The 16367-nt window shown below is 42.2% G+C and overlaps 1 protein-coding gene across 4 annotated transcripts in view; it reads left to right on the forward strand.

Annotated features, from left to right (window-relative positions):
• The window catches only part of ASAP1 (ArfGAP with SH3 domain, ankyrin repeat and PH domain 1), a gene marked incomplete at both ends in the record, with an annotated part of 251064 nt that overhangs the window by 206550 nt on the left and 28147 nt on the right, over positions 1 to 16367 (forward strand). For all 4 annotated transcript variants that reach the window (XM_084230492.1, XM_084230494.1, XM_084230493.1 and 1 more), the window contains 7 exons: positions 2106 to 2269; positions 3744 to 3877; positions 10257 to 10348; positions 13770 to 13956; positions 14197 to 14282; positions 15340 to 15455; positions 15597 to 15664. In XM_084230492.1, the coding sequence (XP_084086618.1) occupies positions 2106 to 2269; positions 3744 to 3877; positions 10257 to 10348; positions 13770 to 13956; positions 14197 to 14282; positions 15340 to 15455; positions 15597 to 15664 (847 nt within the window). The remainder of the gene's footprint in view (positions 1 to 2105; positions 2270 to 3743; positions 3878 to 10256; positions 10349 to 13769; positions 13957 to 14196; positions 14283 to 15339; positions 15456 to 15596; positions 15665 to 16367) is intronic.

Here is a 16367-nt window from a genome sequence, read left to right on the forward strand (position 1 = left end):
CTTCTGGTCACCTGCTGGAGCTGAAGAAAGCAGTGTGGGACCCTTACATTCTCCATGCTTGGGACAGTGTTCAGATTTAAGCTCCTCTCCCAGCAGTGCCCTCAATAAATGTTAGTTTTCTTCTTATCATTTCTAGGAAGCCACAGAATTCTGTCCATGCCCTTTTCATCTTACACTTGCCCCTTTTCCAGCACTCCATCTCTTCATTCTTAGGGAATTCTACTCTCCCTATCTCAGGGAGCACTGATGAGAGATTAGAAAGAGAAGAGGAAACCGGTAGAAAGGTTGTAGACTTAGGACAAACGACAAAAAGTTGGGGGGTAGGAGTTGAAAGAGAAAGTTGGAGAGAAGGAAAAGGAGCCGAATCACCATAATACCCAATTACCATAATACCCATAATTACCCAAGGAAAGCAAGGTAGATGCTTTTCAGTGAAAACTCCAGTCACAGCTGGGCTGCTGATAAAATGCAGCCATCCGTTCTTTTCAACCTCGTTTCTTGTATTGTTCTTAACAAAGCAATTTCTGCTTTGGAACTTGAAACTAAATGACAAAAAGTACTATTTCATTTAAAAGATATTAAATGCTTTCCCCGCCCATTGCTCCACGGTTGGTTGTGAGGTATTTCTGCATCACAGAGCCGCTAAGCCCTGCAAGCACATCTCACAACCTGCTGAGGGCCAGCGCCACCTAGCGTCGGAGCGCGACCACAGCCCGTGCGCCGCAGGGCCTGCTCTGGCTTCCCCTGCTCTCTGCTGCCACCCTTACCCATTCATGGCCTGCGTGGACACTGCTGGGCTCCTGTGCAGTCATGCGACAAGATACTTAGAACTAGACTCACCTCTGTGCTCTGTGTTCACTGTTAAAAGTTGATAGGAGCAGTCTGTGCTGTGGATGAAACAAGGGATAGTTTGGAAATGTTTCTCATTTTCTTTAAAAATTAAATTGGACTTTTCCCCTCTTGTTCATGAGTGTTATACAAGTTTCTTAGAGTTGTGGAAAATGACAGAAAGGCACAGAGTCAAGCAGTCTACCCATTTTCTTACAGAAAATCAGCGGCCAGTGTAGCATTTCCTTCTCACTTATTTTGCCCCAAACAGAAATACATAATCTACATACATTTAAAATTGGGGTTATATCACATAAAAGAGCTTTTTCCTGTTTATTTCACAAAAACATTATATCATAAACATTTCCTTGATGTCATCTATAAATTAAGTCAAACTTAAATTTCAATACCTGGTTATTGGTTTTATTGGTTATCCATTTTATTGTTGTTTCAAACTTTAATAATCAGCCCCCGCTTATTGAGTATTTGGGTTGTTTCTGTGTAGATTGATAGCTAAGAGCTTTATTTGATACATATTGTGATCAGACTGTTTATGTAATTTAATAACCTGCACTTTTTATTTCATATTGTAATAATTTTATTTCACATTTATTTCATATTGCTTATAACACTTTAATAAGGGCCATGGTGGTGATTTTGCTTATTTTTATCAGAAGCTCTATAAACGAGATACTAATATTATCCCCATTTTGTGGAGGTGAAAACTAGGGGATGCAGAGAAGTAAAGTGCCTTGCCCAAGGTCACACAGCTATAAGGGGGCAGAACACAGTGTGTATTGTAAACAGTGTACACGTTAGTGTACCTTTTTCAGAAGCAAGCATTTTCATAGCTGCTGATGAAATAGCCCTGAGTTTTCACTTTCAAGTTCCCTACTTATGAATTTCCCGAGAACAGGATGCCTCTGCTAACCTCGTGCCTGCCTCCTCTCCTTCTCGCTGGTTCTTTGTCATCTTGCATTAAGTTGGCCCCTGGCTGAGTCCTCGCCACGCCAGCATCCCCTTGTCGGTTTATGCAAGTCCTCTGTCACACTGTTTTTTACCTCCTTCATCTGTTTTCTCATCTCTTTCATTTTCTTCCTCAGTATTGCTTTTCCTTCTTTAGCACTTCCCTTCAGATATGATTGTTTTATTTCTCCTTACTGTAATGCTATTTAGAGGATAGGGAGGTATCTCTTGGAAATTGTTGATGAAAATAGATTATTTCCAGTATAGAGCGAGAACGGCCATGTTCTGACGTCTCTTCTATTTGGCACCAGGTGGATATCCGTACTGACGAATAGCAAAGAAGAGGCCTTAACCATGGCCTTCCGCGGAGAGCAGAGCACGGGGGAGAACAGTTTGGAAGATCTGACAAAAGCCATTATTGAGGATGTCCAGCGGCTCCCTGGGAATGACGTCTGCTGTGATTGTGGCTCATCAGGTATTATTTGTCCCCAAACCTAAGCTGGCTTGTTAAGACTGCTTTCTCTTCCTGTGGAATATAATATGAGCTCATTCTTGAAAAGCCTCCTCTCTTGGACACACACCCAACTTGAATGTTCCTTCCTCAAAGCTGCTTTTATCCAGGCTTATTTGGTCTCCCTGGAAAGTTCCTACCTGCTCTCCCTAATTGGTCACCTGCCAAAATGCTGCCTTCCTGTAAGCTCCAGTTAAATAAGCACCATGGGCATTATGGAGAAAGTTCTGGATATGGAGACCATCGTCTTGAATCACAAGTCTGCCAGTTGGCCCAGATGGCCTCATGCCAAGCCCCTTAACTCTTGTGAGCTTCAGTTTTCCAACCTTTGAAATAGGATATTAAACCTTGTTCTTACGAGGACATAAAGAAGTGATATCTGTGAAATTGCCTAATAAGTGATGTTACTTTCCTTCCTTTTTGGTCAGTTAAATGTCCCCAACCTCTATATCATGTTTGTGTCACCTTCCCCCGAAATTCTTTTCCAGAAAGAGTTATTGACACTAGTTAACATTTATTCATTGCTTACAACACTTTAATAAGGATGATGGTGGTGGTTTTGCTTTATATTATGAGAAGCTCTATAAACGAGATACTAATATTATCCCCATTTTATGGAGGTGAAAACTGGAGGACTCAGAGAAGTAAAGTGCCTTGCCCAAGGTCACTCAGCTATAAGGGGGCAGAACACAGATGCAGACCTGTTGTTCTTAAGCATGATATTGTTTTACATAAGAAAATGAACTTCTCTATACAACATGCCATATGCATCTCAGAGGCATTCTCCACATTTTGTGCTATTTTCTTGTACGTGTATGATAATTCCCATAGCGAGGATATGGCAGAGAAGTAGTCAAAAAGAAGTTTACCAAAGAGAGAGGACCCTGTATGTCATCGTATTAGAATGTTAATTCTATTAATATTTGCTCCATTCTTCTGGGGTCCCGGATGGCTATAGAAAAGCCTTCAGTCTCTGAAGTACTTGGTGCTCAATATTTATTATTATCTTATTACCTAGAAGTGCTGGTGGAAAAGCTGTACCGAGATGAAGGGTTAATGCGAGTTGTAGCAGAGGCCTGCAGTCCATCTTTGTCCTTGCTGATATTGGCATGGAGGGGGTAGCTCTCACAAGGCCTCAGGATACTTTATAGTACCTCCTTGCGAAAGTCTTTCTCACATTTGCACAAGAACAAAGAGCTTAATTTTGCTTTGAGTTCTGTATTGAAAGGAAATTTTTCATTTGGCTTACCACAATTTTTGCTAACAAGCTGTTAATTTTCATAATAGCCTCTCAGCTAAACCACAAACACCATTTCTTCCATTTACATCTTTACCTTATAATCCTTAAGGTTTTACTACATTGTTTTAGCTTCCTCTGTAGTTGGCAAACTAAAATTAGATGTCTGTTGTTTGATTGTCTTCAAAATCCTTTCTACAGAACCCACCTGGCTTTCAACCAACTTGGGTATTTTGACCTGTATAGAATGTTCCGGCATCCATAGAGAAATGGGGGTTCATGTTTCTCGCATTCAGTCTTTGGAACTAGACAAATTAGGAACTTCTGAACTCTTGGTAAGTAATGACCTAACTGGGAGAAAACTTTGTTTATTGTCATGAATACATTTAATATATTGCCCTGGGTTATTTTTTGTTACTGCTGAGTACAAAGAATTCTAATTCCTGCATTTAGTGAATTTGCATAGATATTTAAAATATAATTTTTGTGGCATATGTTGACTTACTGCTTCCTATTTAAAGACTTGCTGAATCATACATTTCTGTAATTTAGTTCAACTAAACTGGTTCTTTTCTTTGAGATGGGATTCTTCAAAGCTACTTTTTTTTTTCTTTAGAAATACTCTTTTATGTGATTTGATATAATGTAGAGTAAGTTAGGTGTTGGAGGCACCTGCTCATCATCGTGGTCTTACTGTTAAAAATGATGACTGAAAGGGTTTTTTCGATTATTTTTTTTTTTTTACTATTTGTTAAGTCTGTAAAAGTACACATGAATTGTTAGCTATTGTTGTTATAGGACAGGGAGAGGGGCAGCCCAAACCCTGCAAACCTGCCTATTCTAAATGGGTTCTGCCATCCGCCACATCAACACAAAACATAGGAGACTTTAATGGGAAGGAACTTTAATAAAACTAGGAAACAATACAGGAAAGGCAAAGAGTCTAGTTTCTAAGTGAAGCACCCAAAGTTACCCGTCCCCTCGTGGGTAAAAGTCCATCCAAATAGGATCGGCCCAGAGCAAGGCCCCAAAGCCTGCCATGAGTCTAAAGCACCTTCCAGTGGGGACCCACAGCAAAGGGTCAGAAACAATCAGACAAGCCCAGAAGGAAAAGAGCAAAATCAACATCAAGATAAAAGCTGCCATGGTCGGGCCTCCCCGGTGGCGCAGCGGTTGAGCGCTGGGTTGCGAAGCTGCCCGCAGCCTCTGCAGCGCTGGTTCGATCCCCGGCTGCTCCCCGGCCGCCAGAGGAGGGTCCCACATGGCGCGCAGACCTCTCCTGCCGCCCGCTGCTCCCCTCAGCAGTGTACTTCGGTCCTTCTGCCTGCTCTGCTCCCCGCTCTGGCTCTGGTGAATTCTCTCACCCTCCCGCGCTTCTGACTGTACCCAGTGCATGTATAAACAAAACAAACGAACAAACAAACAAATAAATAAATAAAACATGCCTCTATAAAAAAAAAAAAAAAAAAGCTGCCATGGTCACCTCCCCACGGGTCTCACCCACATCTGTGTCACCCAGTCCATGACCAAAAGACAAGCGCAGTTTCTTCACATGTCTCTAGGCTCCATGCGCCTCCTCCAGGTCTCCTGGCTCCATCCTGCTTCTTTCCTCAGTCTCTTCTGCAGCTTCTCCTCTTCCTGCTCAGCTCCACCCTCCCTTGGGAGGGGCAGGGAACCTCCCCCTTTCCTGGGGACCACCCTGTTACAATCCCCCCTTTTAATTTTTATTCCACCATATCTATGGTGGCACAGATCTCATGGTGTAATCTTAGGAGACAGTCTTTTTTCAGGGTTCCAATGTGTGTAAGAGAAGCAACAATTAGTCAGCAGCATTGTCCATGAATGTCCAATATGAGTTTCATTACTTAAAAATAGTCCATTATCCAAGCCAAAAGAAAAAATTTGGAGCGTTGGCTAAAACAAGATAGCAAATATATCAAAATCACAGGGAAAAAATGTTAAAATGGTTCAACTTATGTAAAACACAAATTTTCTCAACCTTGATCCCAAACTTTAACAGCATAGCAAAAGTTTGCAAATTAAATCTACTTTTAAACCATTTTTCCTATTTTTGCATAAAATCACCGGGCAGAAAATAACTAACAGCAATTTTTTAGCTGGCTTTGTTGAAATACCCCATATAGGATCAGAGCGAACCGGTGGCATCCGGTCGACGTAGGCTTCAGGTACAAAGTTGGTCTCATCAGACTCCACCTGGGCTTTCCTCTTCTCGAGGGTACCAGGGAATTTTCGTTGGCCGGGTTGTCCAGTCCTGCCAATGGAGGCAAGCTTCCTCACCTTCTTTGGAGGTCTCTGGAACCCTACGAACAAAGCAAACAGGTTCTCCTCTTCTTGGTTCAGCTCTTTTTCAACTTTTTGGAAGAACTCCACACAAAGCCACACAATCAAACTCACGTCCAATTTTTTTGTTAAAACAGACCAAATCCCTATGGAAGTTATGCAAAAACAGACTCTAAGATAAATAGCCAAAAATTACTACCACTATTTGTATGCCATGTTGGTATCAAGGGGAGAGAAAATGTGACAAGTTAGCCTTGCTGGAAAAAAAAAATTGCAACCTTTCTGCAGATCCTGGTTACTCAAAACAAAACAAAACAAAACAAAAACTTCGTGGATTCAGGACAGAATGCATAAAAAAATTTCTAGTATTATGTCAAAGAAACCTTAGTAAATGTCAGGTGTATTTCCAGGTCTATTCAGTCCTTTGTAGGAAAGTTTTTTACTCTCAACAGTTCCATCAATAGGAATCTGTTGAGACCTTTTCTCCCTATATTTCCAGAAACAATTTCTGTAGATGTGAAACAATTGAATTATACAATATTACAAGGTGACAATCACCATTGACAATTTACATACATACCAGATACTGAGAGGTTTTTTAATACACATTTTAGAAAACTACTGTTAACATTTTGTACATACCAAAGTTTTACCATTTTCCCAAGTGACAATGCTTCCCTTCCAGTTTTACTTCATTAGGTAAAATCCAAATAGAACAAATTCATGTAATGCCTTCCCAGGAGGAAAAGGAGAAACTTCGTGGAGTGTCTCAGGAGCTCTACTGAGGTTCCACAAAATTTCCTTGCATCAGTCAAATGACAGGCTACCAAATTTGTACTTGAATTTAGATTTCTGGGAAGCTTTGCCATAAATATCAGAAAATTAACAGAAACAACAATATTTTAATCTCTATGAAGGCATCGGCTTAGTTCAGTAGCACAATGTTGACAATCAAACCATAACCTTTAGTTTTTCTCATAACTGGAGACTCTTTTTTTTCAACGTCTATGGGCACCACGTATACCAATATTTCAACCTCTCTAGGCCAAGACGACATAAGGACATACATACAACATATAGACAAAGACAGTTTTTTTTTTTTTTTAGTTATGCCACATAGAATATGTTATGTTAACTGCAGTTTTACTCCATAGGCTCAGAAAAAAATGTCCAAGTCCAAAAAAAATGTGGAGTGTTGCTGGCAGAAAAATTTCCGGTTGTCATCTTACAAACCTAAGACTTTGGAAATAGGAAGGAAAAGTTTTATTAATCACAAGAGTTACATGACCTTTTTTATCACCTTAGGGTTTTCAGTGTTGAAGACTTTTTGTTAGAAGTCAATCCTGGGGTATTCTGTACAGCAACTGAAAGAATAAAAGTAACAGTTAACTGTTAAGCAAAAGGAGTCATCTCTTGTTAGCCACCAAGCAGGCACTCCTTGGGTTTCCTGGAATAGAACCTGAAAAAGCAAAATCAAATTATCAGTAATCAACTTTCAATTAAAAGGAGTCATCTCCTTACTTCTGTTAGCCACTCTGGGACAGAAGCTGAAAGAGCAGATTAAACATCTAAGCACAAATTACACCTCCCCCACACTAGGGAGGGACAACAACAACACAGGTATGAAAACCTGGTACAGTTACATGATGCACCCTAAAGAGTGCTTTCCACAACAGACCTTCCTCAGTAGGAAGCAGAAACTTAGAATCTTGTCTTACACCAGCAATTGAACAAATCCAGGATTCAAAATGGCAAACATGCCCAAAACAAATTGTGTAGACAAAATTCACAGCAGCAAATCCTTTCAGACTCAGACAAAATCTTGTTAATTTTTCTGATCCAGACTTTGCAAAAATTCAAGTTATCTCCAAGAATCCATCAAGGCTACCAGCAATTACCAGTTACTGCTTAAGGGTACTCTGCACTTAACACCCAGGCATACATTTGCTAATTTAAACACCACTGCTCCACAATTGGCTGGCAAAATGAATCAGGCAAAGAGCAGGAAGTAGCCAAAGACAAAGCAACATACCACTGAAGAACCATTATTGCCTTTAGAAATGCTAATGAGACAGCAGAGATTACAAAAAGAAAGAAAAAAAAAGTTCCAAAGTCCTAGCAACAAGAACCTCTGAATTTTACAAGAGCCAGCCAAGTGGCCTCAGACGCCATCTTTGATCTGGCCACATGGTCCAACGTACTGCCTAATCTTTTGAGTAAAACTGGCACAGAACAACTTCCACAAAATCAAATGTCTTAGCCAAGTCACTACAAACAAATTACATACAGACACACAGATCTTCACAAAGCCCAAGCCAGTTTTTCAACAGCAAATCGACATATGAAACAAACACACCAGAGAAACCAAAAATCACATTTGCGCTTCTGGTAGCCAGTGCCATAGGGAAGCCCAATTTCCCCATGGGGCTGACTAACCACGGATGGCTCTGTCCTAAATCACGTTGGACGCCAAATCTGTTATAGGACAGGGAGAGGGGCAGCCCAAACCCCGCAAACCTGCCTATTCTACATGGGTTCTGCCATCCGCCGCATCAACACAAAACATAGGAGACTTTAATGGGAAGTAACTTTAATAAAACTAGGAAACAATACAGGTAAGGCAAAGAGTCTAGTTTCTAAGTGAAGCACCCAAAGTTACCCGTCCCCTCGTGGGTAAAAGTCCATCCAAATGGGATTGGCCCAGAGCAAGGCTCCAAAGCCTGCCACAAGTCTAAAGCATCTTCCAGTGGGGACCCACAGCAAAGGGTCAGAAACAATCAGACAAGCCCAGAAGGAAAAGAGCAAAATCAACATCAAGATAAAAGCTGCCATTGTCACCTCCCCACGGGTCTCACCCACATCTGTGTCACCCTGTCCACGACCAAAAGACAAGCGCAGTTTCTTCACATGTCTCTAGGCTCCATGCGCCTCCTCCAGGTCTCCTGGCTCCATCCTGCTTCTTTCCTCAGTCTCCTCTGCAGCTTCTCCTCTTCCTGCTCAGCTCTACCCTCCCTTGGGAGGGGCAGGGAACCTCCCCCTTTCCTGGGGACCACCCTGTTACATTGTCATAAAACCATCACTTCTTACCCCACAACTTTTTAGGTAATGAGGAAAAAAGTATGTAAAGTTGTGGTGCTCAGCTTTGTAATAGGGAAAAGGGTTATAAACACTTAAATGTGTATTTTCTTTAGCCCCTGTCCTTCCCTTCACCCAAATTTGGAGCCCTCATCAAGTCCAGGTTACACTGGTCCCCAGGGCACCAAAAAAGGAAGAGAAGGCCTACTCACATCTCCTGTGATGCCTTGTGGCCTAAGTCCAGTCCCTGGTACCTGGTAGCATGTACCCTGGTGCAGTGTGAGAGGACCTTTATGCCAAGGGACTACAGATGGCTTTTTTTTTTTTTTTTTTTTTTTTTTAAGTAAAATCAGACCCCTCAGAAAGAAGGCTCTTGAACTGACCCTGACAGACCCTGACTGGGCTCAAAAAAATTGAAAGTCTTGTCAATCATTAGCCTTGCCTAGAGAAAAGTCCCCCAAAGCAGGGCCATCGGTCATCCAGCCAGCAACTGTGTTGTCTGAGCACCAGTTAGCAATGGTGATCTCTCTTGACTTAGGAAATAGAGAATTACCGTGTGAGACTTGGCTCCCTGCTTCATTCACTCAAGGATTGCAGAGAAAAGGCTCAGACCCAATACCTGAAACACGCTTCTGTGGTGTGGAAATGGTATCACTGTTTCTCCTTGACTTGTTTGACTGAAACCCAGTTTGACAACTTGGCCTATGATAAACCAAGATTTTTCCCACAGAATCTTGGTTGCATGAGTGTTTCCTAAACTTTCCTCCATCCCAAAATTACCTGATTAACTTGATTAACCTTCATGACAAATTTTCATGGGAGGATCTTAAACTCAAAAGCAAATTGCTGCCTGGGCCTCTTTGTCAACTGCCTGGAGCAGCTTAATTTGTCCCCAATTATAAAAGAATCAGTCCATATTCTTTTCTGTCCAGTGAGAGTGAATCCACATAAAAGTGAGACCTGATGGTGGTTGAAAAGCCACTGCTGCTCATTAACTAGAAGCTGCCCTGCCTGACTTCAAAGGGTGCGTGACTCCATGCAGGGCCTTGGCCCATTGTCCCAGTGTCTGTCACACATACCTGTACACACTATTGCTTGCCTTTTCTATGACGTTGATACCTACAGCCTCCTACAAGAGGGAACATGGGTTGCTCTGTTATTTTTTCAGCAATCTCAGGTTCGGTGCTTGACACATACTAGGTGCTCAGCAAATATTTGTTGATATGATGGATGAATTGTTAGTATGAAGGAAAATTCATAGAATTTTCAAAAGCAAATAATAGGAAACTTTTAAACTAGTAGTAAAGAGTTTGCTGTATTGTTTTGTTTCTGTTACAGCTGGCCAAGAATGTAGGAAACAATAGTTTTAATGATATTATGGAAGCAAATTTACCCAGCCCCTCACCAAAACCCACCCCTTCAAGTGATATGTAAGTACTTTCAGTATATTGAATTCTTTACCATTCTCTCATTGTTTTTCTACTCTCCCAACAAACTTTGTGTTCATACTATTTTTCCCCCCAGAGGAAACCCCCATTATGAGAAAAAAGCAAAGGAAAACATTTTGTAATGTATTTCTGGGATGCACAGATTATTTTCACATCACCCTGCTCTAAGTGGTTGCACCTGCTCTGGGAGGATAAATCCTCCCGAGGACAGTTATCTTTAATCACACCACGCTGTGAGAGATAAGATGGGAGATGCTCGTCAACTTGGCAAAAACCCAGAAACCTACCAGCCCACTCAGCAGGACCGAGGGAACCAGCCCTTCTCTCTCATGTGTTGCGGGTGGGCGTGCAAATAGTACACTCTCCACGAGGAGCTGTTTCTCAACAATCATAAGTTTATTTGCCCTTTGACTCAGCAGTCCTTCTGAGAATTTATTCTTAGTCTGTATTAGAAAAAGATTGAGAACAAAGCGAGTGTCCACCTGAGGGAGCTAATGAAATATCTCACGGCATAGCCACGCACAGGAACTATGTAGATATAAAAAAGAATAACGCCCTGGTTTGGGGAGACCACCAGGATTACTGTTAAGTTAAAAAAGCAAGATACAGAGCGCCGCACAAAATACCTTGCATCTGTGGCAAAGCTAGGGGCCAGGGAGTGGGAACGTATCCCTGCTAACCAGTCCCTGCTCAGACTGAGGAAATGAATTCTGGCTGAATTTGCAATGAATCTCTCACTTTTGAACTCTTGATACTCATTTTCTGGACTCAGCAAAGAGATTAGACAGTGAAGATACATGAACGTATATATTTCTCTGAACTCACATTTGCATGTAGAAACACTGAAAAATCCAAAGGAAACTAATGTGTTTACTCTAGGTGGGGGTGAAGCATCTAAGTAAACACCTGTTATTTCTGTTTTTGATTCTTGTGAATCTTTACACCTATTCCAAGATGTTTACATTGAATTCAATCAATAGGAGGAAAGAAATTTAATTCCAACTTAAAACTCATGCTTTGCCAGCCCCTCCTGCGTGGTTATTCAGGCACCAAATTGCAAAAGCACTAGAACTATTAGGGGACACATTCAGTGCACGTTTTTTGTACTTCAAAATCAGGAATTAGGGTCTTCCAGAAGGCCATCTGGCAGGGTTTTTTTTCTTGAATTCAGCAAATACATACTGTATTCGACTCACTGCCTCATACTTTGCAAGATGCCAAGGAAACAGTAAGACACAAAGTAGATCTAGACCCTGTCTTCAGGTCCCCTGGGATCTAGGGGGAGACAAGATACTAAGCCATGGAAGGTGACCCAGAAGAAAGGTTGGCCTGTTGGGGACGGACAGAAGACCCTCACCTAATCCACTGTCTTGCTTAACAACGGTCCAAGTATCCTAACACAGAAACTACCTGGACATCTTTTTCAAACTAATGATCACTCCTTCCTGCCAGACATGGGACTTTTCAGCAGTTGGTTTGCTCATAAAGCAGTCAGGAACACACAGTCTCCCCACGCCAGCATCTGTATGTAGGTGTGTGACCCACCCCTCAAAGACTTGACTGTAGGATAAATTTCGTATTAGTGTGGATTTTATTTCCTGTTTCTCATGTGGGGGCAGCATCAGTATGCTGGCCTCTCAGCTCCGTGGCCTCTGTGAGACCTCCCCTTTCAAAGTGCTTATGATTCTCCAGTGTCCCTAATGTGGTGGGTGAAGGAAATAGACGCTGGAGCCAGACCACCCAGTTTCAGATCCTGGCTCTGCCACTTCCTAAGTGGTGTTCTTGGGCAGGTAACTTTCAACTGCCCGTGCCTCAGTTTCCTCATCTAAAAAATGTCCTGGCCTCCTAGAATGATGGGCAGGCGGCTTAGACCACCGTGCTTAGAGCAGTGCCGGGTGTGTTGTCAGCAACCCCAGGATGAAGGGTGGCTCCTATTGCCGGAATGTTCACGCGTTCACCTACTTCACTCAGCAGCATCTGTGTTCCCGGTGCTGTTAGTGCTGAAGACACCAAAAAAAAAAAAAAAACTAGCAACAACAAATGCTGGCGAGGGTGTGGAGAAAAAGGAACTCTTCTGCATTGTTGGTGGGAGTGCAAACTGGTCCAACCACTATGGAGAGCTGTGTGGAGATTTCTGGACCTACTAAACATAGAGCTTCCATGTGATCCAGCAATTCCACTCCTAGGTAGTTACCCAAAGGACACAGAAACATCAATTCCAAAGAGCACCTGCACCCCTATGTTTATAGCAGCACTGTTTACAATAGCTAAGCTTTGGAAACAGCCCAAATGCCCAAAAATAGATGACTGGATCAAGAAGATGTGGTACATATACACCATGGAATATTACTCAGCATTCAAAAAAGATAAACACATGCTATTTGCAGCAACATGGATGGCGCTGGAAGGGATCATTCTCAGCGAAATAAGCCAAAAAGAAAAAGAAAAATAACGGATGGTCTCACTCATAGCAGGAATCTAGAAAACTTAAATAAGGGACCAGGAAAATGAATAACTATAAGAAAGTGAAAATCAAAATCAACAAAAAACTATGAACCAGAGACACTTTTAGGGGGGCGGGGCGGGAGGGGAGGGATTGGGGTCAGAATGGGGGGGCTGCAATTGTGTGGGGAATATAACAATAAAATTTATTATTAAAAAAAAAAAAAGAATCAGCAGCACACAAGACGAGTTCCTGTCCTATTGACATTCTGATTAGGGAGAGGAAAACAGAGAACAAAAAGGCAGATAATTTTACAGAGTAGAGGGTATTAAGAAGAAAAACAGCTCCTTGAGGGGTACAGCATTTTAGTTTTAGTCAGAGCATGTCTGTGAGGATTTGACATTGGCCAGGAGATCTAGAAGACAAAGGACAATGTGGGAACACATCCCGGTGGCCGGAAGCGCCACAGGAACATCATCTCCTTTGTGCCCGGGAGCCCAGGGTTGGCCTGAGGAGGGGCTTTAGTGGCAGTCCTTCAGAGCCCGTTTCTCTACCTACTCAAGTGAGTTAGATGACAGAAAGTTCTCCCAGGAAGCCCTGAAAACTCTTTATTATAGGTCTCTTTGCATTGTTTCAACTTTTTAAATTGCTTAATATCTCTAAGTTCAAAGTAGTGGTAAATAGCCAGTCTCGTGCAGTTGCTCAAGGCAGAGAAGAAGTCCGCTATGATCTGGGTGTCCATTAGTCTCGTCACCACAGAGAGCCTGTGCAGGCCAATCAATGCCCCTTTCTTCATTCTGTCCCTATAGGAATGGTCTAAAACTGGATTTCTTTGAATGTCAGAGAGAAATGTGTCTTAGTTAAAATAACTCTTCTCAAAGAGAACTGCTTGTCAGAAAAATGTAAATCTTCTCTCATGGAAGTAAAAATTCTTTGTTCATTTGTGTTGCTCTATTTTAGGACCATACGGAAAGAATATATCACCGCAAAGTATGTAGACCATAGGTTTTCAAGAAAGACCTGTTCGTCTTCATCCGCTAAACTAAATGAATTGCTTGAGGCGATCAAATCCAGGGATTTACTTGCACTAATTCAAGTCTATGCAGAGGGGGTAGAGCTAATGGAACCCCTGCTGGACCCCGGACAGGTGAGGCTCCTAAAATCATAGGAAAAAGCAAAGTAGAAAAACAGTTTAAAAGTTGACTCATTTTATGAAAACACCACACAGTAAGACTTTAAGATGTTAAATTTCTGGTCCAAATCAGGACCAGCTGAGAGTGAAAGAAGTGCCTCAGTCACTACTTTGGGGTAACTGACTTAAACGAAGCTGCACTAGGCAAACTCGTGCATACAAACACCCTCTTAATCCCTTCCGTTTCCTTTGCAGGAGCTCGGGGAGACAGCCCTTCATCTTGCAGTCCGAACTGCAGACCACACATCTCTCCATTTGGTTGACTTCCTTGTACAAAACTGGTACGGGTTTTGTCTTCTTGGAATATCTTATAAGTTAACAAAAAACAGTCCTTACTCAGTGGCCTAGGTCAGGAATCGACCAGCTTTTTCTGTGAAGGGCCGGATGCTGTTTTAAACTTCCCAGGCTCATGAGTCTCTGTCACAGCTCTTGAGCTCTGCCTTTGTAGTCTAAAAGCAGTCCTGGAGAATATGTAAATGAGTGAAAGCAACCATGTCCCAATAAAGTGCTACAGAGACAAGCAGAGGGCCAGACAGAGCCTGTAGGCTGTCATTTACCAGCCTCTGTCGTAGATAAAGGGGTTGTTTCTTTGTCTAAAACCTGCTGCGTTAGAAGTTGAAAGAGAAGCTTTAATGGTCAACAGGATCTGTGCATTTTCATTGTTCATAAGTTCAGCATAACACAGCATGTGTGTGGCTAGCGCAGAAGCTAATTCAAATTTAGTACATACCAAGAGGAGTATAGAACTGAACACAGGGAGGTTTAGCCTTGCTCCTTTCTTTATTGGGTGGTTCTATAAGCCATAAATTAAGGGGAGGAACTGGAGCTGATCCAAAGGGAAGAGATCAAAATAGGGAGGCAATTTGAACCCATACTTGAGGAGTGATGGCTGGCCACATGCCAAATTGCGTAGCTGGCCTGGGCTCTTCTTCTGAGGGAAAACTATGGTAGGTAAGAGCTAGGCTTTGGAGACAGGATGCCTGTGTCAGATCCCTACTCCAGGGTCTTGAAAGCAAGATCTTCCTCTCTATGCCTCAGCGTTTTTATCTCCTAATAAAGGTTGTAATAGTACCTTCCCCACAGGGTGGTTGTGAAGATTAATGAGCTTATACACGTGTAAAGACTCAGAGACAGCGCCTCCCCCACAGTCGACACAATACATGCCGCTGTTGTTGTCATTGCGTTGCTTATAAATTTATGTGTAACGTTAGAAACATCATAATTTTCCCTGTCTATAATAAGTAGGTCTTGATGGTTGTTACCACAGAAATAAGTGACTAATCTGTAGTTTAAGTTATAGAGTAAGTCATTTTTTCTCATAACATTTTACCTTTTCAGTGGAAACCTGGATAAGCAGACAGCCCTGGGGAATACAGTTTTGCACTACTGTAGTATGTATGGGAAGCCTGAGTGTCTGAAGCTGCTTCTCAGGAGCAAGCCCACTGTGGATGTGGGTAAGTGAGTGAGTTCTGCTGGTGTCAGAAGGGCGTTTGACTAAAACTGAGACTTTCGTGTTATACTGTAATTTGATTGATGTCCCTTGCTTTTCAAGAGACAGCCTAGCTAAAAGGCAAATTTATTTTCTCCTGTTTTAGTTAACCAGGCTGGAGAGACTGCCCTGGACATAGCCAAGAGACTCAAAGCTACCCAGTGTGAAGACCTGGTAAGCAGAAATGGAAGCAGGAGATTGATTAGACATCCTCTGCCTGAAAATGTCATTCTTAGACACTGGAAATGGAGTAAAAGCAGCAGATCCATTTTTTGAAATTTGACTATAGAAATTCAAAATAAGTACTAAGGCTGTATTTTAAAAAAGTACAGACTATAAATGTGTCCTCCACGTGTCTTTTGAGTACAGTTATGATGCTGAGGCCAGACGGCATTTCAGAAGCTCTATTCTAGGGTGGACTTCTAGAATAAGGTTCTGCCTTTTACTTGCCAGACCACTAGGCCCTCTTTGTAACTTAGCAGCAGAGAAGTATTTTTGAAGCCAGTTCTAGAAACTGGGCAAGTTCAGCATGTAATGGTTTTCAGCATATTACATCCACTGCTTTCACACCTCTCCCCATCCTCATACAGACTCACCTTTTCTGATCCCACTATTCTTGCTATACCATTGGGCCTTAGCATAGCATGACGCCCTTCACCATGAGAAAGGATGAGATGGGAAAGAGAAGTTACGTTCCCTTGAGTTTCTGCCAAATGCCAACATCCAGGCCCAGCAGTTACACTTTTTTTATTCTTAAAGAATCCTTTGAGGGCCTCCCTGGGGGTACAAGGGGTTAAGCACTACACTAGGAAGCAATCTGCAGCCTCGGCAGCAGCACGAGTTCAACCCCCAGCCAGCCAGGGAGCAACCCACATGG

Source organism: Talpa europaea, assembly GCF_964194135.1.
Source record: "Talpa europaea genome assembly, chromosome: 3".
Taxonomy (NCBI): Eukaryota; Metazoa; Chordata; class Mammalia; order Eulipotyphla; family Talpidae; genus Talpa; species Talpa europaea.